Here is a 26,416-nt window from a genome sequence, read left to right as displayed (position 1 = left end):
AGTTTTAAAATTCTAATGTGTTGTCTTTTTTTTAACTAAATAGTGGGAAAATCCTTACATGAGTCTCTCTTTTTTTTCCTTAATCTTAAAGTTTTTATTTTTATTTTTATTTTATTTTATTTTGCGTGAGTCTTTTTTTTTAAACCTAATGTGAGTCTTTTAAAATTTAAACATGATGTATTATTAAAAAAAATTAGAATTATTTTTTTAATTCTAATTTTAACGTAAGTCTATCAAAAAGTCAAAAACTTCGACTTTATATTATATATAGATAATAGTAATGATGTGACAAGCTCTAAGGATACGAGAATGAATTTTGTAGATTTACGATCAAGAAAAATAATTTTCTAAACCATTATATTGAACAAAAAATTACTTATTTTTATTCATTTTCAAGTTATACATTTTTAAAAGTTAAGTCATAAACCTTTAAGCAAAATAAATACTTTCAATTTTTATTTAATTATCCCATGCATCACACAAATTAGCGACTAGTTGTTCTTCATTTGATTTTCTCTCACTCTCTTGTCCGTGTCTCATAGGCCATAGCTGTCTTCTATAAAAACAGTATAAACTACAAAGCACTAGCAGCATATGTAGCTACAAACATCAAATTACAACACACACTAATTTTAAGTTAACAGAAAAAATCAACTACGAAACAAACTATCAAATTGTAGTAAAATCAAATTCTGGTCTTAATAGCCCACCTTAGTTCTTCTGATTCAAGGCCTATCATATCATATGCTAGAATAAGCTAAATAAGCTTTGATGTGGAGATGTCTAAACAGACTATTGGAAATAAAATATTTCTATAATCCTGGAAATAAAACATTAATGTTTCAATGTTTTTGTTAGGGTGGCATGATAGGACTTGAAGTTCAAGCATTAAGCCACAAGGACAGCGAACAACATAATTGCCGAACGCATTACAAAGGGGAGAAGAAAAAAGGAAAGAAAGAAAAGCAAACAAAACAGGGAAGTAATTGGAGTTATTGGTCAGCCAAAAGAGCTTTTTTGTGCTGCTCCTGCTCCTCTATGTGTGGTGTATGTGCCATTACTATTTGTAATGGACACTGACCAACTCAGAATGGTACATCCTTATCACTACGCTTTTGCCAATCTTAGATCGTCTTACACGTATCCAGCCACTACTGCGTACAACTTTCAACTTACATATCTCCACTTTGCCCTGGCCCCTACCTCACTGCTTGCTATGATAACGACGAACCATAAGACTGAATTACTCAGGATTTCTCAACCCATTAGGAATTGTGATTATTCCTATACCTTATTGATCGCAACTTCTATATTTATTATTGCTTTTATTGCTATTCCGCCATTACTATGCGAATTCCTTGAAGGAGAGAAAGCCGGTTTAACCTCCTTGGGGAAAGGCAAATCCATTCCATCTTTAGCCTGATCCTGTGCTTGTGAAATCATTTTAAATATTTGATGATACATTTTGTACCTTACTAAAAAATGGATCTAGAAGGTCCATGATTGGAAATTGTTTGATCATCTTTCTCCAAGGAAAAGACATAAATCTTAAAAAAAAAAAAAATCATTATGAATGATTATCTAAAAGTTATACAAGGAAAACTATTAAATTAGTTGGAGAGGGGTTAAAACTCCCTTAATTGGGAACCAAAGCTTTGAGATTGGTAGCAACCAATCCCTACGACTAGTTTTCCGGGTTAACCAAGATAGCTATAATCACCAAGGACTTGTTTGGGTGTAAGATTTTATTCAATTTTAAGTCAGCCACCTCCTACTTCAAAACAAGAAGCTTCACAAGGAAGTCTCAAAGATATCTTAGACTATTAAATCAGTATTTATTGTTATGTAATTACGGATCAATTCACACTTAATGCTATAAGATAGGGGGCTTCTATCTATAGCTTTATGGAACCCATCCTATATTCATCTCAAATAATGATAGAACCACAAACAAGTCTACAATTTTTGCCACAAGTTGTGACAAAAATTATAAACTTTTTTGTGGTCCTAACATTTTTTGTCCATCTTCCCTCAATCAAGTTGAGGGCAATGATGAGTTGTCAAAACATCCCCACTCTATTGTGAAATGTTTATCAATTCCACCAACAATTGTCTATCAATACCTCATGACATATACAATCACTTTGCTAGGCTACAGTGATCATTGGTGTGATTCATTTCCAATCTAATTCCCGCTTGGTTGGATTCATTGGTGTGATTCATTTTCTCCCCTTCCGACCTACAGGCTACAGTGATCTTTTGGCTGAGAAGGTGAATATGTCATGTACTTACCATGGGACCCCTTGGTCCAACTTATAGGCTTATAGCCGACACCCATGCATTTTGAATCAGTCCTGCAAAGAACCAAATTAGAAAACAGTGATAACAGATGCAGAATAATTTCTGTAACTTTTTCATAATTGTGTTTACAACCCTGCCTCTGTACTTACTCTTTCCGAATTAAGGCCTCATTTCAAGTGCATGCATTTATATAGTAGTGAAAAATGGCAATTTCATCATTTCAAATCAATTTTTAATGGCATCTACCACAACAACTACATGGCCCTCCCACATTATGTGACCTGGTCAGTCAGCTGCATATCCCTTCTTCGACACTTGTCAGGCACTCATGCTGCTTTCTTTCGAGGTGATAGACAAGAAGAATCTAATTTTTCAAACAAAGATAATTTGATTTGATTGCCTCAAAGTTGCTTCCCATAACCAGGGGAAGTACTAGATAGAGAGGTGTCCCGTATAACATCTAAAGATGTATTGGTTTTTGTCCTCCATTTTAGCTTACTGTTGTGCAAAATTTATAGGTGGACCCCCAGATATTCACATAGTTCCTGTTACTATATATATATATATATAAATAATTACTGTTAATATTTATAGACTTATAGTCCTAATTGTCGTAATTTGGGATATCTTATATTATTATTGGTCCTTGACCGATTGGTTGGATGCAAATTTGGGTGTATAGAAAATGGTGAATGTGGAGTGGATGTGTGTGTTTTCTATGGGCCACCAAAACTTATTATCTCATATTGGAGAAAAAAATGGAGAGGAAATTTTTTTAGAAATTTAAGTAGTCGTTTTTACCCCTTATCAATTTTTCTTAATCTTCTATTTAAAATTTAAGAATTGAGTTTGAAATAAAATAAAATAAACAAGCCTGAACTTATACTTAGCTCGTCTCTTGTTTACAATATTATTAAAGTTAGACATCTCAAACGACCAACAAAACACTTAAAACTATTTTTTTTTTTGGGCTGAACAAACACATAACTTAAGCAAGGTGTGATATACTCTTAACACTGCAGGGCTTGTAATTAGTAAATGAAGCAAAGCAGCTAAGGAACAGTTCAAGCACTTTGAACGTGGGTGGTTGCATGCGTGCTCATAAGGATTAGTCTTAGGGTCCGTTTGGATAGAACTTATTGCTGAAAACTGAAAACTGAAAACTGAAAACACTGTAGCAAAATAATTTTTAAATGTGTAAATAGTGCCGTGGGACCCATTTTTAATGAAAAAGTTGCTGAAAAGTGAAATTTGTGGGTCCATGAACAGTGCACGAATGCACTGTTCATGAGGAGAATTGGTCAACAACAGCGGCTGAAAAAAAAAAAAAAAAAAAAAAAAAACTGAAAACGCGCAATGAAGAGAAACGCAGACGTGAACGTGGATCCAAACCGCACCTTAGTATGGCAATAAGCATTAATGCATAACGGGATTAAGTCCACTCAAGCACTAATGCTATTTTTCAATCAAGCACTAATTAATGCTATTTTTCAATGAGCAAGCATAAACAACGAACCAAAAATTAGAACTGGTTCAACCAAGAGGTGCACGAAGACAAACAGTCCAATTTCAGGACTTTAATTAATCGTTTTATTACCCAGTTACGACACTGTACCCATGAGGTATTTGACTCTCTCATGTTCATGGCGGCTGTTATGATCCTAACAATACAAATGGATTCATTGTGAATGCAAATGAATCTTACTATATATATGATACTATTAAAACCATGATCAATCATTAATTGTGCATGGTTGAACTTCATTAACATAAATTATGTTGCGCGCACAAAAAAAAAAAAAAAAACATTTTACACATTTTAGATGTGCTCTTGATTATCATAATAATTAATATGCTAGATACCTTTTTATTTGGATAATTCAATTGTTTGGAAAAAATGGATTTGAACCTGGATGTTTTCATTGGAATGCTCAATTATGAGCAAGATTTAGATACAATACTTAGGTACTGTTTTTTAGGTTCTCCTTTTAAGATTCTGCCATGTGAATTTTTTTTTCATAGAATAAAAGTGTATTTTTTAGTTAAGTAGCCACATAGTTGAATCTTAAGAGAGGAACCTAAGGAACAACACCTAAGGTACCGTACCTAAGTTTTGTCATGCTAAATACATATTATTGGTCTCTAAATTTAACCTAGGAGCAATTTAGTGCCTAAACTCTCAAGTTTAGAGTTATTATTGCTTTTAATCCTTTAGTTGAGATAGGCAAACTAAAAAGTGACACTTTATCGCTCAACTAGAGCTAGAAGTGACCACTAAAAAATTTATTAGGAACTAAAATGGATTACTAAATTTTTTTTTTTTTAGAGGTTGAAAGTGATTTGTTTATCTACAGCGACAACAACAATTGCCTCAGTGAGGGTGGCAGGAGGTAAGCTCCGGTCTTTCTGTTAAATACCTAACTCAACACAACCTGTGTTAGAAACTAAATACGATGGCTTTTAAAACTTTAGAGATTAAAATCGTTCGTGCATTAAAGTTTAAGGGTAACCGTATATTTTGACCTGACAAATCAGAAAAAAAGTAAAGCGAAAGGTAAAGCATTACATGAATTGCCTTTAAAAAGAGAACAAAAACAGCACTATGTTCAGGGGAAAACTCCAACCAACAACATGGATGTGGAGAAAGTCTTCCAAATGACTGGAGGTGATGGTGTCACTAGTTATGCCAAAAATTCCTCATTTCAGGTGTACCCCTTTTGTCTCTCCTGGGGTTGGAATGCTCTTTCTTTTGCTAATTAGTTTCACTATTTCCTTATTTTGCTTTTCTTTGTTTTTAATTTTTTAATTTTTAATTTTTTGACAGAAGAAAGCGTCTGATATGGTGAAGCACATAACCACAGAAACCATACAAGAACTTTTTGTCACAACTGCTCCAAAGAGCATAGGAATAGCTGATTTGGGTTGCTCTTCTGGACCCAATACCTTAACCATCATCAAACATATTGTTAGAGCTGTTGAAAGGACTAGCAGTACATTAATGCTGCAGCAACCACCAGAGTTCCGCGTGTACCTTAATGATCTTCCAACAAATGACTTCAACTCAATCTTCAAGACCTTGCCAGAATTCTACAGGGAGCTTAGAAAAGAAAAAAGTGGTGTGTGTCCCTCTATTTTCATTGGAGGTTATGCTGGCTCTTTTTATGGAAGACTTTTTCCCAACAATTGCTTGCACTTTGTCTATTCATCCTACAGTTTGCACTGGCTCTCAAGGGTATGACCTTTTTTTTTGTTTCTCTTTTTGAGTGCATGCTTATAATCAGCCATTATATTATGCAGGTTCCTCCAGCACTTTACGATGAGCAAGGCAGGTCAATAAACAAAGGCCACGTTTACATTTCTGAAACCAGCCCTCCACAGGTTTCCCAGGCATACTATAAGCAATTCCAGGAGGACTTCATGTTGTTTCTTGGGTCACGGTCTGAGGAGCTAATTGTTGGAGGACGAATGGTGCTTATCTTGCTTGGTAGGAGAGGTCCTGACCATGTTGACAGAGGCAACTCTTTCTTTTGGGAACTTCTCTCACGGTCCTTTGCCAATTTGATCTCCAAGGTAATTAATGGCATATTATGTACTATCAAATAGTGCAAATTTCTTGTGTACATATACAAATAAGGAAAAAGTTTCTCTAGTTTGGAGAGAAACCCTTTAAACTTATCAAATATTTTTATATTGAGTGTGAAATTTGAAAATCTAACTGTTAGATTGCATCTTCTTATTATATTATTCATGCTTGCAAAATTTCAAGAAAATCAAAAATCAATTGCTATGTCATCAAACAAATGTTAAAATTTCAAGTTTTTGTAATCTAAAATTGTGTATAAAAAATAAGTTCATTGATCAAATAGTAAATAAAATCCGTTTTGAACGAAATTTGATATGCATGTTAAGAACATAAGGAACATGAAATTCAATGGTTAGATTTTCAAAATTCAGACCTAAAAAAAAGATATATGATAAGTTTAAAGGGTTTCTCTCTAAACTAGTTTGGAGAGAAACTTTGTTCTACAAATAATCAAAGTAATAATTGATTTTCTCACTTTCTTTCACTTTTTGCTCCACTAATTATCATTTCATGACACACGTCTTTTTCATTTTTAATTTAAAACAGCTAAAGTTTGAATTGACAAGAAAAATAAGTTAGACGTGCATATGACATTTTATAGTTGATAAAGAATAAAGTGGAACACTAAAAGTGAAATAAATGACTTTTGTTTTTTCATACATGTATAATACATGTACATCATAATAATTTTAGTTTTTTGTTTAATTGATTGGTGTCTCTTACAGGGAGAACTTGAGGTAGAAAAGCTTGATACCTATGATGTGCATTTTTATGCACCATCAAAAAATGAAATAGAAGATGAAGTGAGAAAGGAAGGTTCTTTTGAGTTGGACCGGCTGGAAATGTTTGAAATAGAGAGGGATGGAAAAGATGAAGAGAACTATGGTGCTGCTGTTGCAAGGACAGTTAGGGCCATCCAAGAATCTATGATTTCCGACCATTTTGGACCGAGGATTTTAGACAATTTGTTTGAAATCTATGGAAGAATGGTGGATGAAGAAATGGCTAAAGAAGAAATTAAGCCCCTCACTTTTGTTATTGTTCTAAGAAAAGTATGAAACTATGAATCGAAGGAGGAAGGCATAATAATATATCAAAGGGATGGGATGAACTTGTGTTAATATTACTGCATGTGTTTTGCAGTCATCACTTTGATTTGAATGGCAGAATCATTTGGGAGGTAGAGTTTTAGACTTTTAGTAGTAAGATGTTGAACTTTAAGTGAAATGTTGTTTAGTATCTTTTGTTTGGTAAATAACAATGAATAATATTTTGAAGTTCCGAATTTATAAAGCATAAACAATTAATTATAAAGCTTTTTCCTAAAATGAGTAGGAGAGCCACCTAAGTTGGCATCTTCTACCTAAACGTAACCATAATAGCACCATATTCGTTGTACCCAAGCTTGAGGGAGCAATAGATTTGGATGAGTCATAATGTCAATTTGGTGCTCTCTTTTCCAAGCTGGCCAAACAAAGCATAACCCATTAAGCAGCATTAACTAGCCTAAAATTTCATTCATTCATCGTTGGATTACAAAGCACCACCACCATAGTGGAGTGAAATTGTCATTGGGTACAGTGCATTTGTAGCATATGATATGACTATAGGTCCAATCCATATAAAGTGTTTTTTTGTGCTGAAAGCACTTTTTTAAGAAGAAAATTGTGGCGTTTGACAACCCAATAAAAAGTGTTGAAAAGGGATCCTAAATGATTTCAGTTTTAGCTTTATTTGCTATGTATTTTGTTGGAAGTATTCATTTTGATCCACATTTGATTCATTGAGTGCCTAATGAATGCATGCAAGTTCTAATCATTTGTGCATGTAGCGTGTCACCAGTAGACCATTTTAATTTTAATTCGTTAGTGTGGACCGTAAAGTTTGAAATTGATTAGAGAAATAATAATTACAGTATGATACAATGAGAGTGTGGTTGGAGTAGTATCTAATTGTAGCTAATCTATCTTTTTGACCTTATAATAAAGAACAATTATCATGAAACATATATCATAAATTAAAATTTTGTTGTATTTTTTATGGAAAAAAAATTATAGCTGCATTTGTGAACTTTGGGCCTTACATTTAAGGGAAGCCTAGTAAGTAGAACTTATTTCTTATTTTCGGTCGGATCGAGGGCCTACTTTGTTTGACTGAACAGAGCAATACACCAGCTATTTGAAGAATAAGAGCCCAATTTGATTCCACTTTCCAGAGCCCAAATAAAACAGGCCTGTCCTTCGGGGCTGAGGATAAATTTGCGCGTGTTGCTAATTTATGACACATACTCATGTGGAGCCTTCACAAATAATGAAATAATTCAACAGATCGAATTCAACCCTAAACATTTCGATTAAAAAATACAAGAAGAGACAATTGAACAATAAAGCATTAAAGAGCTCTTGGCAAGCTTACCACTTTATATCTTGTGTGTTTGAAATCGATTATAATGAGTGAATGACGAGTAGACTTTGGTTAAGTGGGAAAAATTGACTAATTAAGATAAAGATGCAAGAGTATAAGACTTTTACTAGCAAGTGATGTCAAAGATGCTTTAAATTTTATTATGTAAACTTTACAAACTAATGTGTTAACTTTTAAACACAATACAAAAGTCATTAGTTTTTTTAAAAAATATTATTATTTATGTTATTTGTACAACTCTAATTATATTCGATACTATGTTAATTTGTAAATTTTTTATAGTAAAATTGACAATAATTTTAGCATTTTTCAACAATGGTACATTATTGGTGTGAACAAATACTATTTTTATCTCTGCCCTAGTATGTAGTGTAGATAAGGTTACCCAAAAAAAAATGCATGTGGAATTATTATTTTTATTTATAATAAATACCACATCATTAACACTAGATTGTGAATGTCAATATCAAAGTAGGATTTGACAAATGCAACTGCAAATGATCTTCTTATAACAAGTATATGATTTGGATAACCATTCTTGTGTGAGCCCTTAGCGCAACCACATTAGCTCATGCAAACTTTTTGTCTATTTTGCACCCAAAAAAAAATATACTTTTTCTAGTTTACACACCTATTTTTATAAAATACTCACATCAATTTATCTATTCTACACGTCTATTCAATAAAATATTCATTCTTTTACCATTTTTTATTATTACCTCACTCACTACCCCTCTCTCTCACAAACCCAACACTACAAAAAAAAAATACTAAAATATTAAAAGAACGAGCTACAGTAATCATGCATATATGCACGGTTACTATAACACTTGTGTATTTATGCACAATTTTACATCTACTGATGTGGATTTTTTTTGCTCAAAATGTGTAAAATGGACTACTTTTTATATTTTGCAAGATTATGCACGATCTTATGCGGTTGCTCTTATTTGATAAGAATTCTGATATTTATTAGGGCTTAATTGCTGACCAAGAAGCCTTCAAAAAAAAAAATTAATGATCAAGTTCATTGAAGTAATGCAAGAATGGAATTTATGTTTTGGAGAAAAATCAACTACCACATATGGTTGACAACAAAACAAATTGCCTAACTGGTCTGATCCCATATACACAGTTTTAGCTAGATTTTATGATGTATAGAATTAGAGGAATTATTGTATGGTATACCGAAAAAGGAACATGACAATTCTACTGCAATAATCAACATTCAGAGGGCCAAATACATTGATAAGGATCCCCAACAATTAAGCTGGCTGAGCCTGGCCCTAAAACCAGAAGAGACAACCGGGGAAGGCTGTCAATCTAAGAAGCCAACTATCTAAGCAATTCTAGGCTAGCTGGCCCCTCCTCTATTGACTGTATAGGATATCTTTCTAGTCACATTTTACAAACAATCCCCCTCATACATATCCAGCATTTTGCCCTACAAATTTGCCCCTACCCCACTTCACTTTTCAATGAAAGTGTATGGAAAATTGGGGAGAATTTTTTTTTGATACAAAATTGGGGAGAATTGGAATTGGGATAATTATATAATAAACTTTAGAGCATGTTATAGTTTTTAAGCTAAACTCAAAAGTTTAAGCACATAAATGTTTATAGTATAGTTTTAAATTATTACAATTTGAAGGTTTTATGAGTCTATATTAACCAATATTACAAAATTTTATGTAAATTGCACTTGGTATTTATCGATCAACTAAAAATCTTTCCATTTCTATGTGGAATTTGGACTTCGAAAAAAAAAAGGATTATTCATATGAAAAACCCATATTAGATAAACAAAATATGATGAATATAGTCGAATGATGATGTTTCAGCCAAAAATACAACATATGTTAGGTCATAGTTGTCACACTTGATGGAAATTTTGATCAAACATTTTAAGAGTGCAACACAAATCAATCTTTCTTGACGCATGAACTCTATCATGATTGACTTTTGCAATAATTTTTTTTTGGTAACAATTTTTGTAATAATTGTTTCGCTTATAGTTCTCTATCTAATCCTATGACATGTGTCTTGAAATACATACATATAATGTTGTGGTACAATACAAGGAAAGCTTATATGATAACTTTAACTTCTTTCTTTGTATGATTGTTGTCATCTCATCTCAAAGAAACCAAAAATTGATCACATCAAGGGCAAGGTTTAACAAGATGGAATTTGATTCAATATGGTCATATTATCGTTTAAGCAAAGAAGCAATTGTTATCTAAGTCCCCAAAGAGGACAGCTTTCTATTTTCAAGATTGGAAATAGTGCCATTGGAATAATTGGTCATGGTGATGGTGATGTCTCAGTAGATGCCCCATTTGAAGGGTTGAATTATCATGACAAACAGAAACATTGTAAAGTTTCTAAAGTTTGAACATAAATTTTTCTTGGTCCTGGTACATGTAGTTTTACTAAAAATTGCATTAAATCTTACGTAGTTGATTTGGAGAGAATATATATCTTAGTGCAATTTGCCATGTGGGACCTTAAACAAAGACATATTTAAAGCTAAATAGGAGTAGATAGATGGGAAATACAAAAAGTACCTGTACTCAAATCTCCATTATTCAAAGTCCTTGTCAACAGGTAGTTTCACCTTCTAACTTCAGTTAGCAGCTTTTGTAGGAATCCATGTAAGTGAGTCCCATTGTCTGTCTCCATCTATGTCCCCATCTGCAGGCTGCAGCTTGTAAGTATAAGTTTGTGAAGAGACCAACCATGAGCTTTACAATAACTTATAAGCTACATATCAAATGCTTCCAATTCTTATATAATTACGAAAAGAAATATGCCAGCATCTTCCATAATTGGCTTTAATTGCAGCCTCCTTGAGTTAGTTTTGAATTTATGAATCAAATCCACACAAAAAACTTGTGCGTGTTTAAAAAAACTTGTTTTCATTCGTTTATTGGGTTTGACAAAAATAAAACCTATATCAAACAAAGAAACTCACTAAGTCAAAGCAAATTTACAAGAGTTGAAGGAAATGTACAGAATTGCAAAATATCTCCTTATTCTCATCAGTGTTGGGAAATAAACTTTTAAATTGAATTCTAGCCTTCACTTGCTTTCTAATGAAGCAATGATCTGCTCTTGTGCTTATCCTGTCATTTTGCAGGCAGGCAGGGGTGGAACTAGGATTTCAAGATTAGGGGGCCAAAGATAGAATTTACTAATATATGAAGGTTATATAAGAAATATGAAGTATTTGGGGTATCCATAATTCCATATATATTTTGAAAATTAGTTTAACCTAAGAGTGAAAGCTGAATTTTTGCAAAGTTTGGGGGGGGGGGGGGAGGGCATGGCCCCCCACTACCCAGTGTTATATGTAGTTTCGCTCATTAATGCAAGATAACATTTCTTTGTTAAATAGGTGTATGATTACAATATCTCTCATGAACTTAAAAGAGAAAATAGAAAAGCAAAAACAATGAATGAGATAGACCGCTAAGGATAAGTGGAGATAAAATACTAAGATGATGTGGTTTGACATAACGGTTAATATTCATTGTGAAATCCCTTAACGGTTCTACATGATTAAGTGTGATTACAAAGAAAGAGCTAAAAGAGTCTATAAAAACCATCAAAAAATAAAATAAAATAAAATAAAAGAGTCTATAAAAAGCCCCAGATAAATTTTACACTAGATAGAGCCTCTTGGGGCCTTTTACACAAGAACCAATATAATGTGTTGTCTATTTTTACACTACCAATTTTCCACACGGCAAAGAGACTGACCGGCCTTCCATTTTTCCAACGGACAAAGGAAGGTCTTCTTTCCCTTTATAAAAATAATTGAAGGTCTCTTTTGAAAGGAAAAAAAAAATTCCCCAACTAATGGATAAGAGCAACCTGCTACATTATAAATAATTTATATGGAATTCACTAGATTTAGAATATACATTCCTTCAAAAAGGCATCGGCTGTTGGCACCCACCACTAAAAACCCCAATACAACATGCCTAAACAAATTTTCTCTCTACCGGGTCAAGCAAGCTGAGAAATAAAATAAAATGGTAGTCTTGTTTGGTAGAAATAAAGTAATAAAAATAAATACAACTTAAGAAATAAAAAATGACATAAAAGAAATTAAGGCAAAGTGTATGACATGTCTCATGGGAGACATTGAGCAAAGCAATGAGCAAAAGGTGTATTTATAAATTTGGTAAAAGCTGTTTTAGAATCCGATGAGGTAAATAATGCAAGCACCATTGTGGATTTATCATCATTGCCTTAAAAGAGAGAAGGGGAAAAGGGGTATTTAAAAAAAATTAAAGTGGGAAAAGAAATGAAAAAAGCTAGTTTGGCGCAAAAAAATGAAGATCACCCCATTAAAAATATGATCTCTCAATGGAATTATGGAAGCAAAAAAGCTACTTTTCTATGAGAGATTACCGGGATAGTGAAAGTTAAGTACACTTTGGAAATAATTATCATATAATTTTATGATGATTGGTGCATATATCCACTAGAAAACCATGTTGCTTAGAGGAAAAAGAATAAAGTTCTTTGAGTGGGACAATGCTCAATGGTAACCTCTTAAGACTATTTAGCATTGACAAAGCTTGGTGTGACCTCTCAGATTGTTAATCATTCCAAGAAGAAGAATGTGGAAACTTTTACAGTATTGGGCCCTTTCAAGTTTGTTGCATGTTAGTGATAAATCATTAATATTTACAAGAGGCTTTAGCTTGGTGTGACCTCTTAGATTGTTAATCATTCCAAGAAGAAGAATGTGGAAACTTTTACAGTAATGGGTCCTTTCAAGTTTGTTGCATGTTAATGATAAATCATAAATATTTACAAGAGGCTTTCAGTTCTTTGCGAACAAGTGAACAAGGCATGTCAGTCAAAGACCATAATTGGTCATTGTTGATTTGTTGCTAGCAAAGAAGAATGAGCCAAAAATGTTGAGGAGGCCCCATTTTTCCTTAAAATGTCTATAACTCTATCACATGGATGTACAATAATTATTTCTTGTATATAAAATAAAAACAAACTTATGCAGAATTTTGGATTAAAGCACAACCCTTCTGAGCTCATATCCAAGTGATACATCTTCCCACAATCAACAAGCAAATTTTAACATTCATCCTTTATTAAAATTTTGTTTCATTCAAATACAAATAACTATTTTCTTTTTGTTCATATCAAGGATTCTTCTATGGTTGGGAATTTCAAACCTTATAATTGAAGATTTGTTTAGAAGTTTAAAGGGAAAAATAAAAGGGTATTGAATGCTGACAATATTTTCTTCGAAATCCATAAAGCAACAACTATTGGGTAGGAAAGCACATTCACATTCACAATCACACACATCACACCATGGTTTGATGGAAATTCGAATACAATACTATTCCCTTAGTTCCACCAATATAATATTATTGAAAAGAACTTTCCAACTCAAACAAATATCAAAAAACTAGACAAACAGATTTTAGTTCCAAAATTCCATATCTTCCATATTCTTTAGCACAAATTCCTTTTACACTCACATAGTCACATACACTCATATTTTACCGAGTTAAATTGAAAAACTATCACACTAAAATAACCCAGAAATTTAACATATTAAAAGAAGTTAATTTCATTCGAATTTTTTTCCTCAGCTAGAAATTACTAACTGTGTACATAGCATATTGACAAAAGTGTAAAACAGCAACTTCACTGTTCATGTAAAGAGCGACTCATCAGCTAGCTATGGTTAGAAACAACAATAGCGAAAGACTCTTGGCGATGAAACTTGGACTGTTTAGCAATGAAGGCCTCTATGGTGCGCTGGAACTCCTCGTCGCTCAGCTTCGGATACTCCTCCTCTGCCAAATTCTCATCGGACTGAGCAACTTTCATGTACTTCTCCGTCTCCGAACGGCGGAGCTTTTCGCGAGGTTTCTTCGAACTCTCGCGCTCGAACTTCTCCGACTGAGTCCTCCTACAGACTTTCGAATCCGAACCCATTTCAGCTTCGCCTCTGAGAGTGCTCTTCTTCTCTTCGAAGACCATCTGTTTGTCTTGGTAGACAACCAATCCCAATGGCTCAGTCTCGACGGAAGGGTCGGTTTCCGACGGTTGCTCCGTGCTGTCACCGCCGTGTTTGAGGATTTCCTCATAGATTTCAGTCTCGGCATTGTCAGCAACGGGTTTTTGGGCAGAGAAGCAGCCGGATTTGACGATGAGGGTGAAGATTATGACATTGCAAAGTACGAACACGAACAGAGGGCTCGAGACGAAAGCTGAGAGTTGCCGGAAATACTCACCGGAAAGTTTGACGGCGAAGGGGAGACGAGTGAAGGTCCACGAGAACAGAACCACAGCCAGACAAATTTCGACGTAGCGAAAGAGGTCCGCTATGCGAAACATCGTTGCTCTCTGCCTCTGCTCTGCTCTGCTCGCTTTCTTGAAAGTTGAAACTTTAAGAGTGAAAGAGAAATGACTTTCTAGCTGGGAAACTTTGAAAGAATATGAAATGAGAATTGGAGGGGAAAAATCTTAGAGAGAGAGAGAGTGAGTGACAGTGAGTGTGACTGTACAGAGCGAGAGAGTAGAGAGAAGCTGTGGGTGGAGGTGGACTATGACCAAAGACACAGAGCGTGGAGTGTGGACTGGGCTCTGCCTTGGCTTTCGCTTTCTTTGTTTGAGAGAACAATCACTTGTTCCTAGATAACTGAACCTCTCCCCACGCAAATCTTCTTCTTTTATAACCATCAAGTTTGTTTTGCTCCAAATAAAAAAACCATCTAATATAATAACTGTATTTTAAGACAAAGTTTGATAATAAATTTTTGATCAAGTTTTTAAGTTAAATGAGTCATGTAACTTGTTTGATAAAATATATAATATCTATAGTCTTATAAAAGTCATCTAATGAGTTGAAAAAAATAATTTGGAGCCAAATTTTATATTTATGGTGAACTGAAAATCAATACAGTTCGGTTAAAAAAAAATTAAATTTTTTTAAAAAGTGAATTAAACTTGAACTGGTGGTTCAACCAAGACCATGCGTTTTGAACTGGTTTAATCAACTCACTTTGTATATGTTTGGGAATTGTTAAAAAAAAAAAAAAAGGTTTCCTTTTTTGCTTTTTACTTCAACTTTTTAACAAATAATTTAGTTTTTAGTTTTTTTTTTTCATCTAAATAAACTATCATTTAGTATTTTTGTAACACATTTAATATTAAAATTACTAAAAGCAATATCTTTTAATTAATATTATACAAATAAGTTATCCAAAATTAGCAATCACACGCAAATCTTTCCAATCTCAAGCAATTTGAGAGGCTTTGAATAGGCTGAAATCTCATGTTATCAAACACGTGACTTTGAAACATTGTTTTAGTATTTTTAATAACAACAATAAATTCTAGCCAAAGAAACAAGAGTTACAGAGTTTTTGCAGACAAAGAGAGAGGTACAAAAGATGAGTAGAGTGCTTGACAAACACGCGATCGAATGTGCTCGAATTCAATTACCAAAAATAAAAATTCATATATTCGATGTCAAGGAAGAAGGCCTTGCTCTTTGGTCAATGCCTTGACAGAGTTTTGAGTGAGAGAGATCCAACAGGATTAATAAATATATATATATATATATATGTACTCCTCCACCCAAAAGAAAGATGGTGAAAATTGATTGTGATGTTGCATTATTAAGATATTAAAATTCTTTAAAGAAGAAAAGAAAAAAAGAAACAATCACCAAAACATAAATAATAAAATAAAATAACATGTCCACGTATATGGTTGCATTGTATGATATTTTTGTTTGAAATATTAAACTTATATTGGGATTTTTTTTAGGAAAGTCACTCAGTAAGCAGGTAAGAGTGACCCCGTCTAGAGGCTAGGGAGCAACATTATTGCAATTAATAGGGACTAGAGTTGCTGTTGAACTTCAAAGGCAGAAAATAAATTATAAAAAAAAAATAGAGAGGTGGCCTAACTTATTATTGACTATAGCAAATTGCCAAATTGTGTGGTTTTAAATAGTAGAAAAGCAGAAAATGGAACTATCATATAAAGACAATTTTATTCAAAATAATAAAATATTTGTGGCGAAAACAACCCATTCAAGTTACATGAGTTGCAGAAAACCCGCTGAGTTTTCTTTAATTGCATAAATGGTTCAACTAAACAATTAGCTCGGTTTAGGCACTGATTTATTGGGTTGCATGCATTTCATAATCATTTTTGCAAGCATACAATTTTAATATTAGTCTTATAGCTTCCATCATGAAACAAAAATTGACGCATGCGGTAAGCCTACTTGAAGGAAATTAGGAGTCTCTTCAAAAAACAAACATAAACAAACAAACAAAAAAACCTAAAAGAGCGCAAGATGCCAAGAGGGAACAAGCCTTTAGTCATCTCCATCATCTGTCATTCGAACAGAGAAGGGCAAGTTAGATATGTGAATAGGTCCAATTCTACTACCAATTAAAGCCCACAAAACTAAATGATGGCCACTCAAATTTGCTTCTCTCTCAACACAAGACATATTCCAATAACAAAAGTATTCATAAAGTCTTGTTCTCATCAGTGTTGGTTCTAATGAACCTCAATGAAGTTTTTGTAATTTTGTAAATTTTTTATAATACCATGGGTGTTTTTCATCCATTAAAAAGAAAAAGAAAAAGAGAGAGAGAAAGAGATGTACGGTTTATCATCCACTAACAAACAAAGTCGATTCGTCATATTAGACTACACTAGGGCCTTAATTTCAAAGATAGAGAAACCTATGTCTATGTGCTCCATTTGTTTATAAAGTCTACATTTCAGCTTTATTTATTGTTTTTTTAAATTATCTAGGCAAGATAAAATTCTGCTCTTTCATCATGATTTCTATTCTAAATTGTAGCTAAACATAAGAACATTATGGTACTTTCTTGCCTGTAAAGACACTGAAGAATATATACATAAAACTTGATTGAGATACTCAGCCTTTTGGTTAGGCTCTCGTGCTCGATTTTCTATTAATTGTTTAGCGGTTGGATATGTGGTCTAGGTGAGCTTCACATAAAGATGACATTGACCTCACGTTTCTTCTAAATTTGGATGGCATTTTTTCCAATTCATAGTATATTCGATTCGACCACCATTTTCATCCGAAGTTCTTATTGCTCCATATGATGCGACATTGGTAATATGCTCTACCATTAGCTTACGTGTATAGCCCTATGCTGTTCAAACAAGTGGTTTGCAGATTCCATAAAAAAATGGAATCCCTATATAGATTTCGTTTCTTTTTCTTTTGTAGGTACGTATTTGCTTTTAGTAAAGCATAAAGCATGTAATCCTCTGTCTTTTCATGGTATTTCGTTCTCAGAAATGGTCATGTGTAGCAGTGTACGTGTATGAACTATGAAGTATGAACATCTCTCTCTCTCTCTTCTAAATTGAACTCAATTTGGATCAGAATTCAAGTCTGAAACAATTCAAAGCCAGACCATCACAAAGTTGGAAGCCCACTTTGCCAAACCTTTTTTGGGCTTTCTTGCTAAATATCAGACCCTCTTAACAAAATAATAGAGCACATCAACTAGTCCGAATTCCATTCCTGGGCTCAGGCTAAAGGAGGTGTCAGAAAATAGCCCGATCTGTTTTCAGATCTGCTGAAACTTGAGTGAGGACTTACGCTCTGTTTGTTTCAATGAAAAATCTTGTGTAAAGATAGTTTTCATTGTTTTTCAATGTTTGGTAGCATAAAAAAAGATGAGTCAAAAAAAAAACTATCTTTTGAAAAGTATGGCTTATTTTTGGAGATTGTTTTCCATTAAATTTTTTTGAAAAACAACTCTATCTCACAGCAAGCTAAATAAGAGAAGTTATGAGGTTGTTTTTCAACTCATTTAAAGTTGCTACCAAACATTAGAAAATGAGATAGTTTTATAGAAAATGCTTTTTAGAAGATAACTCATTTTCTAGAAAATATCATTGCTGAAACAAACAGAGCGTGACAGAATTGAATTGAATTGAATTTGACCCATAAACAAATGCAATTTCATTCCTCACCCTACTTTCTTTATTTATTGAGAAGTGTTACATACGCAATATTTTCACAACACCTCAAAATAAATCATAGGGTGGTAAGTTGTTATTAGTTCTAATTGAATCTACAAGTAAAATTATTTTTTTACCCACCCGTAACAACCAATAAAAAACTGTCACTTAAGATTTGTTATGAAAATATTGTAGACATAGTATATATATATTTTTTCCATATTCATGTTTTCCACCTTTTTTTATGCTTAACTATTGTACTTTATCATTTTGAAAAAAAAAAAAAAAAAAAAAACTCAAGTAGTATTGCTCCAGGCTCTCAAAAAGGATGTGAGCCCATGAGGACTAAATAATTGAATTGAATTTGACCCACAAACAAATGCAATTTCATTCCTCACCCGCTTTCTTTCTTTCTTTCTTTATTTTTTCCATATTAATATTTTTCACCTTTTTTGCACTAAAGGTATTGTACTATAGGCTCTCATAAATGGTGTGGGCCCCTTAGTGAGACCCACATGTGGAGCCTACCCCCATTATGAGAGCCCAGAACACTATTTAAATTTTTTTTTTTTTTTTTCTAGAATGATAAAGCACAATACTTATATCTAACATGAGGCACTCAAAATAATTAAGATAGAGACTCAAATGGGGATTGGTGCAAGGTGCAAGGGGGTAATCCCCTTTCTCAATCTTTCATATTGGAATGCCTTTGGAGAAAAAAAAAAGGAATATATATAAGAAAACCAAGAAACGAATACATAATGAAATGATTTGGAGCATGTTTGATTGACTGTAATAGACACAGTAATATAATAGTTATTTATATGATTTAGCTATTTTTTAGTTTGATGATATTTTTATTATTGAGAATAATAATTCCTTATGAAAAGTTATGTTTTAAAATGAAGAATAATTATTCATCTCTAAGTAATAGTTATTCCTTAGTAGGTGTAATAATTTCTAAAATTAAAATATTTTTAAATAAACAAATTTTCCTTATACGCATAACAATTATAAAAATAATAAATCATAAAAAATTAATTCATCTCTCTCTCAATTTTTTTTAAAAAAAATTTAAGGAAATATAATTGTATAAGTAAGATATTCCCAAAAATAATTTTTAAGTTTTAATCTAATGTTACAACTCACAACCAAACTTATGAATATGTTTTAGTTGCTCCATTACAACATATTTTATTCCTAGTAATAAAAATTACCATTCTTGGCAAGTTTTAGTTAGCTCAATTGGTAAATTTTTTATAGTAAAATAAAAATTTTAAGTTTTAATCGATTTATGTCTTAATCTGATGATAAACATGTTACACATAAAGAGTATAATCTTCAAATTTGATACTCTAGAAGGTAGTGAAGCCGTCCAACAATAAATGAGGAGGCAAGAATTTTAGTGAAACCTTGTACAAAACGTGTTGGACGGCTTGAAATTTGGTACGTGGTCCATTAAAGTATCACAAAAGAAGGTCTTCTCATAGTAAATAATTCATTTTGAAAGAGCCGTTCCAAGACATAGAAAGGCCACAATTTTAGAATGCAGAATATTCATTTGAAAGACTCGTTCCAAGTTTTTTTACCCTTTCAGGAGTTTTAGAAGTCAGATGACTCAGAAGTCAGAACTTCTAAAGTCTCTACAAAAGTAACACCGAGTGGAATTGATAGATAGGGAAATCTTCGACGTGTTTTTTTGTTGTTGTCTAACAACTTCTTTTTTGTTTTTTGTTTTCTTAAGCTTATTTGTCTATATACAATTGTTTAAATTTAAAGTGTAATTTTTTTTTTTTTGGTCTTATTAATGAATGTTCTTATGACATTTGTTTATAGACTATTTTAAAAATGTCTTAATACCAATTTTATGAAAATATAAAAAGCTATAAGTTAATTAATTTTTTATTTATCTAAAAAAGTTTTTAAAAATAATTCTTAAATCAATACACTTGCGACATTCATTAACTCTTCTCCTTTTTTATGCTATTATATTTTAAGCAGTTTTTAGCAAATAAATAATCAATAAAAAGTTGCACTCATGTAAAATAAATTCCAGGCCCTTTATTAATTTAAGGATCTTGAATTTTAATTAAGCAATGTTATATACAAAAATAAAAAATAAAAATACAACATTTTTTACACCTAGATGTCAAAAGTTTGTACTGATTCTTTTTTGAGAAGGTACTATACAACAAAGTAGATTACGCTATTTGGAATACTTAGAGTATCTACATCAGTCCCTCTATTTTACACATCTATTTTTACACTAAAAACCTATTTTTTATATTTTACACATTCACTTTTACAAAATACTCACACCAGTTACTCTATTCTACCCATTTTTTAATTAAATAATCAATACTCTCACAATTTTTTATTATTTTTCCTAACCACCTTGACAAAACACGCGCTCTCTCTCTCTCCTTTCTCATTTCTGATTTTTTTCTCTCTCTCTCTCTTCTTTCTCATTTCTCATTCTTTTCTCTCTCGCTCTCTCTTTCTCTCCTTTCTCATTTCAGATTTTTTTCTCTCTCTCTCTCTACTCGTTACAGATCATCTTTCTCTCTCTACCATCCCACTTCAGATCAACTCTCTCTCTCTCTACTCGTTTCAGATCATCTCTCTCTCTCTCTACCCGTTTCAGATCATCCCGTTTCAGAATCTCTCTCTCTCTCTCTCTCTCTCTCTCTCTCTCTCTCTCGATTAACACTTCGATCCACTCGGATCCGAGCTCCAATCTGCTCGGATCCGAGCTCCGATCCATGATTCACCAGCTCCGAGCTCGGATCCACTCCAATCCGTTCGATCCACGAGCTCCGATCCACCAGCTCCGATCCACGCCGATCCATCAGCTCTGATCCGAGCTTCAAGTTCCGATCCACGATCCACCAGCTCGGAGCTCCGATCCACAAGGTCCGATCTACGATCCACCAGCCACGAGCTCCGATCCACTATCTGTGTGTGTATCTCTGTTTTTTTTTTTTTTTTTTTTAGAAGTGTATCGCTGTGATGATGTCTGTGTGTGGGTGTGTTTGTGTGCATCTGAGGAAAATGAAGATGAGCAGTTAACTGAGTTGTTGAGCACGGATAGGAGAGAGAAAAAAAGGAGCCAATGGAAATTAATAAAAAAGGGATAAACGAGCTACAGTAACCGTGTTAATATACACGGTTACTGTAGCTCGGGGATGGATTTGCACAATTTTGCATGTTTTTACACCCACTGATATGTGCATTTTTTGGCTCAAAATGTGTAAAATTGGTAGTTTTTTGTATTTTAGATGATTTTAACTGGACTGATGTGGATGCTCTTATGTTGGCGATAGAGATTAAAGAGAAGACAGATCACTCCATACAGACTAGGTACTGTCTCTACTGTTGTCCACCCGCAAGTCTACATACGAAATCATTATTATTTTTTTGGTAGAGAATGAATGAATCTGCTAAATACAAAATTCATTTTGAGTTTTATTAAAATTTATTTCAGTCTTTTAACTTTTATTTTTATTCATTTATGATTATTAAGTTTTAAGTTTATTCAATTAAGGTTTTTTTGTAAACTTCAATTAAAATTTATTTTTTAAAAATAATTCTAAAAAATATTTTTCAATCATTAATTAGATTTTTTAATTTTAAAAAAATTGAAGAAATAAATTAAAATTTTGGACAATTAAACACAACATTAAATAGAAGTTGAAGAAGTGTAAAATAACAATTTATACTTGTTGGAGCACAATTTGTACCCGGTCCAATCACTAGGTGGACTCAGGCCCAAAGAGCCTTATACAATAACAATTTGTAGAGTGTGGGCTTGAAACCTAGACTATGGATGTTGGACAAGAGAAAAACAGGCTAGATTGTCGTTACCAGCGTGTTCAATAAATGAGAACAGCAAAGAAACTCTCCTCGGACGTAAGCCGATGACAACTTGTATTACTTTTCTTTCTTTTTAAGAACACTATTACAATTACAGTTCAAGTATTCGATCCCCTATTTCTTCTGCCCTCCTCTCCCTTTATATCTCTCTTCTTCTCTTGTATCCATCTTCTTCTTCTTCCACGTGTATCACCAATCTCTTCAATAGATACTTGTCCCATCCAGCACCTTCTTGAAACCTTCAAATATTAGCTGGAAGGCTAAACCTCACTGTTCAGAGGTCATTTCCCCATTAATGCGGTCAGGGAGGTAGGTGCAAGGTCTTTAATGCAGTGGTAGCAGCTTTTTCTCATCTGATATTTCTCACACGTTCTTCCTTCTAACCACTGCATGGATCATGCCTTTACCTAACAAATCTTCTAGAATTCAGTTTTTAAACCCCTTGGCATGTCCCATAACCTATACTGGACCCGTCCGAGGAGATATTCCTCTTCAGACAACTCCTCCACCCCCTGTAGTGTGAATTGGCCTGTGGGCCTCAAATACTCTGCTTTGAACAGACTTATACCAACAAACCAGGCCCAAGGCCCAAATATGTATTTTATTTACTTTACCCCCATAGTACTATAATTTAATGTTAAGTGTCTTTCAATTATACATACACTCTAATTTCATGTCACGTGTTTTTTCAATTATGATTTATTTTTGTATCAATATTTACATGCAAATTCATACATCTAAAATTTAAAAAAAAAAATCAAAAGTAGAAATACAATTCAAATTAGTTTTTAATTGTAGTTTAATTTGAAGTCAAGTGTCCATTTTGAGGTTTTTAAATTTGACACACTCAATGCAAAAGCTGAATACCGTAACAATAATTAGGTTGTAACTCGTGCTTATGCACATGAATAATTAACAATAGTGATGATAAAGTAGTCTTACCCAAATAATTGTGGTCATCATTTCGAAATTCGTGTGAAGTATTATGAATGGATCATGTTGAATAAATGCAAAAATATTCTTTTCATCTCAAGGGCATAGCACGTTCAAAGACTTTTTTATTTTTTAAATGTCAATCTTGTCATTCGTCCAATTTAGGGGTTTATACATTTATCTATGAGATTTATGCATTTTCAATCGTCAAAGTATCTAGGCCTGTGATGTGACCTATGGCCTACGACCTTCACATAAAATTCAGCCAAGAATTGCAAATCCATATTGATAGAGATTGGTGAATATGCAATCGTTATCCAGAAGCTCGTTTTTAATTGTAGTCTAATTTGATGTCAAGTGTCCATTTTGAGGTTTTTAAATTTGATGCGCTCAATGCCAAAGCTGAATATTGTAACAATAATTAGGTTGTAACTCGTGCTTATGCACATGAATAATTAACAGTAGTGATGATAAAGTAGTCTTACCTAAATAATTGTGGTCATCGTTTCGAAATTCGTAAGTATTATGAATCGGTCATGTTGAATAAATGCAAAAAAATTCATTTCATGTGCGTTTAGAGGCTTTTTTATTTTTTAAATGTCAATCTTGTCATTCGTCCCAATTTAAAGGTTTGTACATTTTCAATCATCAAAATTCCTAGGCTGAACTATGGCCTACGGCCTACCACATAAAATTGAGCCAAGAATTGCAAATCCATATTGATAGAGATTGGTGAATATGCAATCGTTATCCAGAAGCTAGTTTTTAATTGTAGTCTAATTTGATTTCAAGTGTCCATTTTGAGGTTTTTAAATTTGATGCACTCAATGCAAAAGCTGAATATCGTAACAATAATTAGGTTGTAACGCATGCTTATGCACATGAATAATTAATAGTAGTGATGATAAAGTAGTCTTACCCAGATAATTGTGGTCATCATTTCGAAATTCGTAAGTATTATGAATCGGTCTTGTTGAATAAATGCAAAAACATTCATTTCATGTGCGTTTAGAGGCTTTTTTATTTTTTAAATGTCAATCTTGTCATTATACATCTATCTATGAGATTTATGCATTTTCAATCATCGAAATTCCTAGGCTGAACTATGGCCTACGGCCTACCACATAAAATTGAGCCAAGAATTGCAAATCCATATTGATAGAGATTGGTGAATATTCAACCATTATCCAGAAACTAGTTCACAACAAAATTAATCACCGTTTTCCCTAAATAAAAGTCCTTTTTTTTTTTTTTTTTTCCTTTTTTTCTTTTTCCTATTTTTAGTTGGGCAGTATAGGTGTAAGGGTAACTACTTGTACTATTGTTAACCAAAAAAAAAAAAAAAAACTACTTGTACTATTCAATGCATTTTTATTTACTTAGATGCGTTCCCAGTAGCGGCTCTAGATTTTTTTTTTAGGGAGTTCAATAGTGTCGAAGCTAAGAATTTGTTGTGGGGATAAAAAATAAAATAAAAATAATTTTTTTTTTTCTGTATATATAACTTTCATATTATATACAATAATCTAAAATAGTATTCTAAATACAATTTAGTATATAATACAATTATATTGTATAATAGTCTTAAAAAATTAATTAATAATTGAAAGATTGGTAAGACAACAACCATTGAATGAAAACTAAATAAAATCAAATAATTAATCATTCATTTTTGTCAAATTAATAATAATTTATTATATTCATATGTACTATCAATTAAATAAAAAATATATGATAAAGAAGAATAGTAACACACATAAGAGTAAGACTTTGAGTAATCCATGAAACTAGGACAAAAATAGTTATTGATATAAGTTTTTCCTTTTGAAATGTATGACTTTTTAGCCATATATGTGGTCATTCTCTTAGAATTGGAGCAAACACTAAAAGACTTTTTGGACTTAGATAATCCATAGAGCACTTATCGAACTACTTGATTAGATAGAAATAAAACATTGAAAGAAGAAAGAGAGGTAGAGAGAATGAGTAAAGAATTACAAATGTAGATACAAATTGGTTAGATGTTCAAGTTGTGTAATTTTTTGCTGTTGAAGAAGAAAAGTGAAGGGAAAAATAATTTCATTCCACTGTACAAAATAAGTCAAAGTCTAGAGAGAAGGTTTATTTAGTTATTTATTTTTTAACAAATGATTAATTTTATGAGCAGTGCTACTAACACTAAGGCCAGCCCACGATAATTTGAGGCTTAAGGCGAAAATTTTAACGGAGCTTTTTTATATCTAAATATCTCTTAAATAATTTTTTTTATATTATAATTTTTTATTTCCAATCTATTATTAATTCTTACTAATTAATAAGACCAATTCATCCAAAGTGAGCTAGATATACTTACTATGTAGGTTTTACAAATTGACGTGTTATCAATAAAAAAAAATTTATTCAAAACATTCATTTATTATATTATTTGAGTGGCACCAATCATATTCTCGTCATATTAGTTTGTAAGGTTTGCCATAAAATTTGTATTAGTTTTAACATTTTTCATTCACTTAATAGTGAGGTGGTGTTTCTATTATTTCATAATTTTTTTTGTGGGAAGAAGATGCTAAAGTTATTACAAAAATTATTATAAAAACTTACAAATTGACTTGACATTTCGAGGAAAGAATAAATGAATATTGAATTACTTATTGTATTTGGACATATCAATTTATAAAATCTATGTGACAAAAAAAAAATGCAAGTTACTCTCTCTTTTTTTAATTAGGAAAAAAAAAAATTTACTGCCCCCATTTTAATTTGGGGGCCTTTCTATGTTAGGGGGCCTAAGGCCATGGCCTAAATGGTCTAGCTAGGGCTGGCCCTGACTAACACAACACTTCACAGTAAAATCTAAGTGACAAGTTATTAAAAGTATGTAAAAAAAAAAATGATGTCAATTGTGAGTCTAGATAAAACTAGTTACAACTTGTTACTTAATATTTAAAGTAAAATTATTGTGAAAATATTTTGAAAGTAGCACTAAAATGATTATATTCAAGCTTATTTCAGCTAGGTTTAAACAAAATTTAGGATTAGCATGTTCAAATTTTTATTTTAGGGAGTCAAAACAAAAAAAATTAAAAATTCATATATAATTTTTCTTTAAAATTTTTTTGGCCAGGTCCCCCGGGCTGACTGTAGCACCGCCCCTGTGCGACTGCATTCCTCATCTTTTTACTACCCTTCAATGGTTTGCAAGTGCTCAAAATGGACTACTGAAGTCATCCATGGCTGCTTGGATCCACGTCAAAATATTACACTCCAATCTTTTATTAATTT

The 26,416-nt window shown here is 32.5% G+C and overlaps 2 protein-coding genes across 3 annotated transcripts; one reads left to right on the top strand and one right to left on the bottom strand.

Annotated features, from left to right (window-relative positions):
• Window positions 1–4,828: 4,828 nt before the first annotated feature.
• LOC142623821 (putative methyltransferase TCM_000336) lies at window positions 4,829–7,171 on the top strand. Of its 2 annotated transcripts, none has more exons than XM_075797281.1 (4): window positions 4,829–5,007; window positions 5,129–5,533; window positions 5,599–5,871; window positions 6,610–7,171. In XM_075797281.1, exons 1-4 carry the CDS (start codon window positions 4,933–4,935, stop codon window positions 6,940–6,942), a joined length of 1,086 nt encoding a protein of 361 aa, XP_075653396.1. In that variant the 5' UTR covers window positions 4,829–4,932; the 3' UTR covers window positions 6,943–7,171. The 2 variants fall into 2 exon arrangements, with proteins under 2 accessions (XP_075653396.1, XP_075653395.1); XM_075797280.1 differs by having other exon boundaries at window positions 5,126–5,533.
• A 6,670-nt stretch (window positions 7,172–13,841) lies between these two features.
• LOC142626158 (uncharacterized) lies at window positions 13,842–14,992 on the bottom strand. The gene has a single exon (XM_075799946.1). The coding sequence runs from the start codon at window positions 14,690–14,692 to the stop codon at window positions 14,027–14,029; it is 666 nt and encodes a 221-aa protein (XP_075656061.1). The 5' UTR covers window positions 14,693–14,992; the 3' UTR covers window positions 13,842–14,026.
• Between the last annotated feature and the right edge of the window lie 11,424 nt (window positions 14,993–26,416).

Source organism: Castanea sativa, chromosome 2 (genome assembly GCF_040712315.1).
Source record: "Castanea sativa cultivar Marrone di Chiusa Pesio chromosome 2, ASM4071231v1".
Classification (NCBI taxonomy): domain Eukaryota; kingdom Viridiplantae; phylum Streptophyta; class Magnoliopsida; order Fagales; family Fagaceae; genus Castanea; species Castanea sativa.
This window is presented reverse-complemented; position numbering and strand designations above follow the sequence as displayed.

Coding starts and splice junctions, on each gene's coding strand:
- LOC142623821 (XM_075797280.1), top strand. CDS start 4,933: ATGGATGTGGAGAAAGTCTTCCAAATGACTGGAGGTGATGGTGTCACT. Junction 5,008..5,125: donor CCAAAAATTCCTCATTTCAG/GTGTACCCCTTT, acceptor ATTTTTTGACAG/AAGAAAGCGTCTGATATGGT. Junction 5,872..6,609: donor TTGCCAATTTGATCTCCAAG/GTAATTAATGGC, acceptor TGTCTCTTACAG/GGAGAACTTGAGGTAGAAAA.
- LOC142626158 (XM_075799946.1), bottom strand. CDS start 14,692: ATGTTTCGCATAGCGGACCTCTTTCGCTACGTCGAAATTTGTCTGGCT.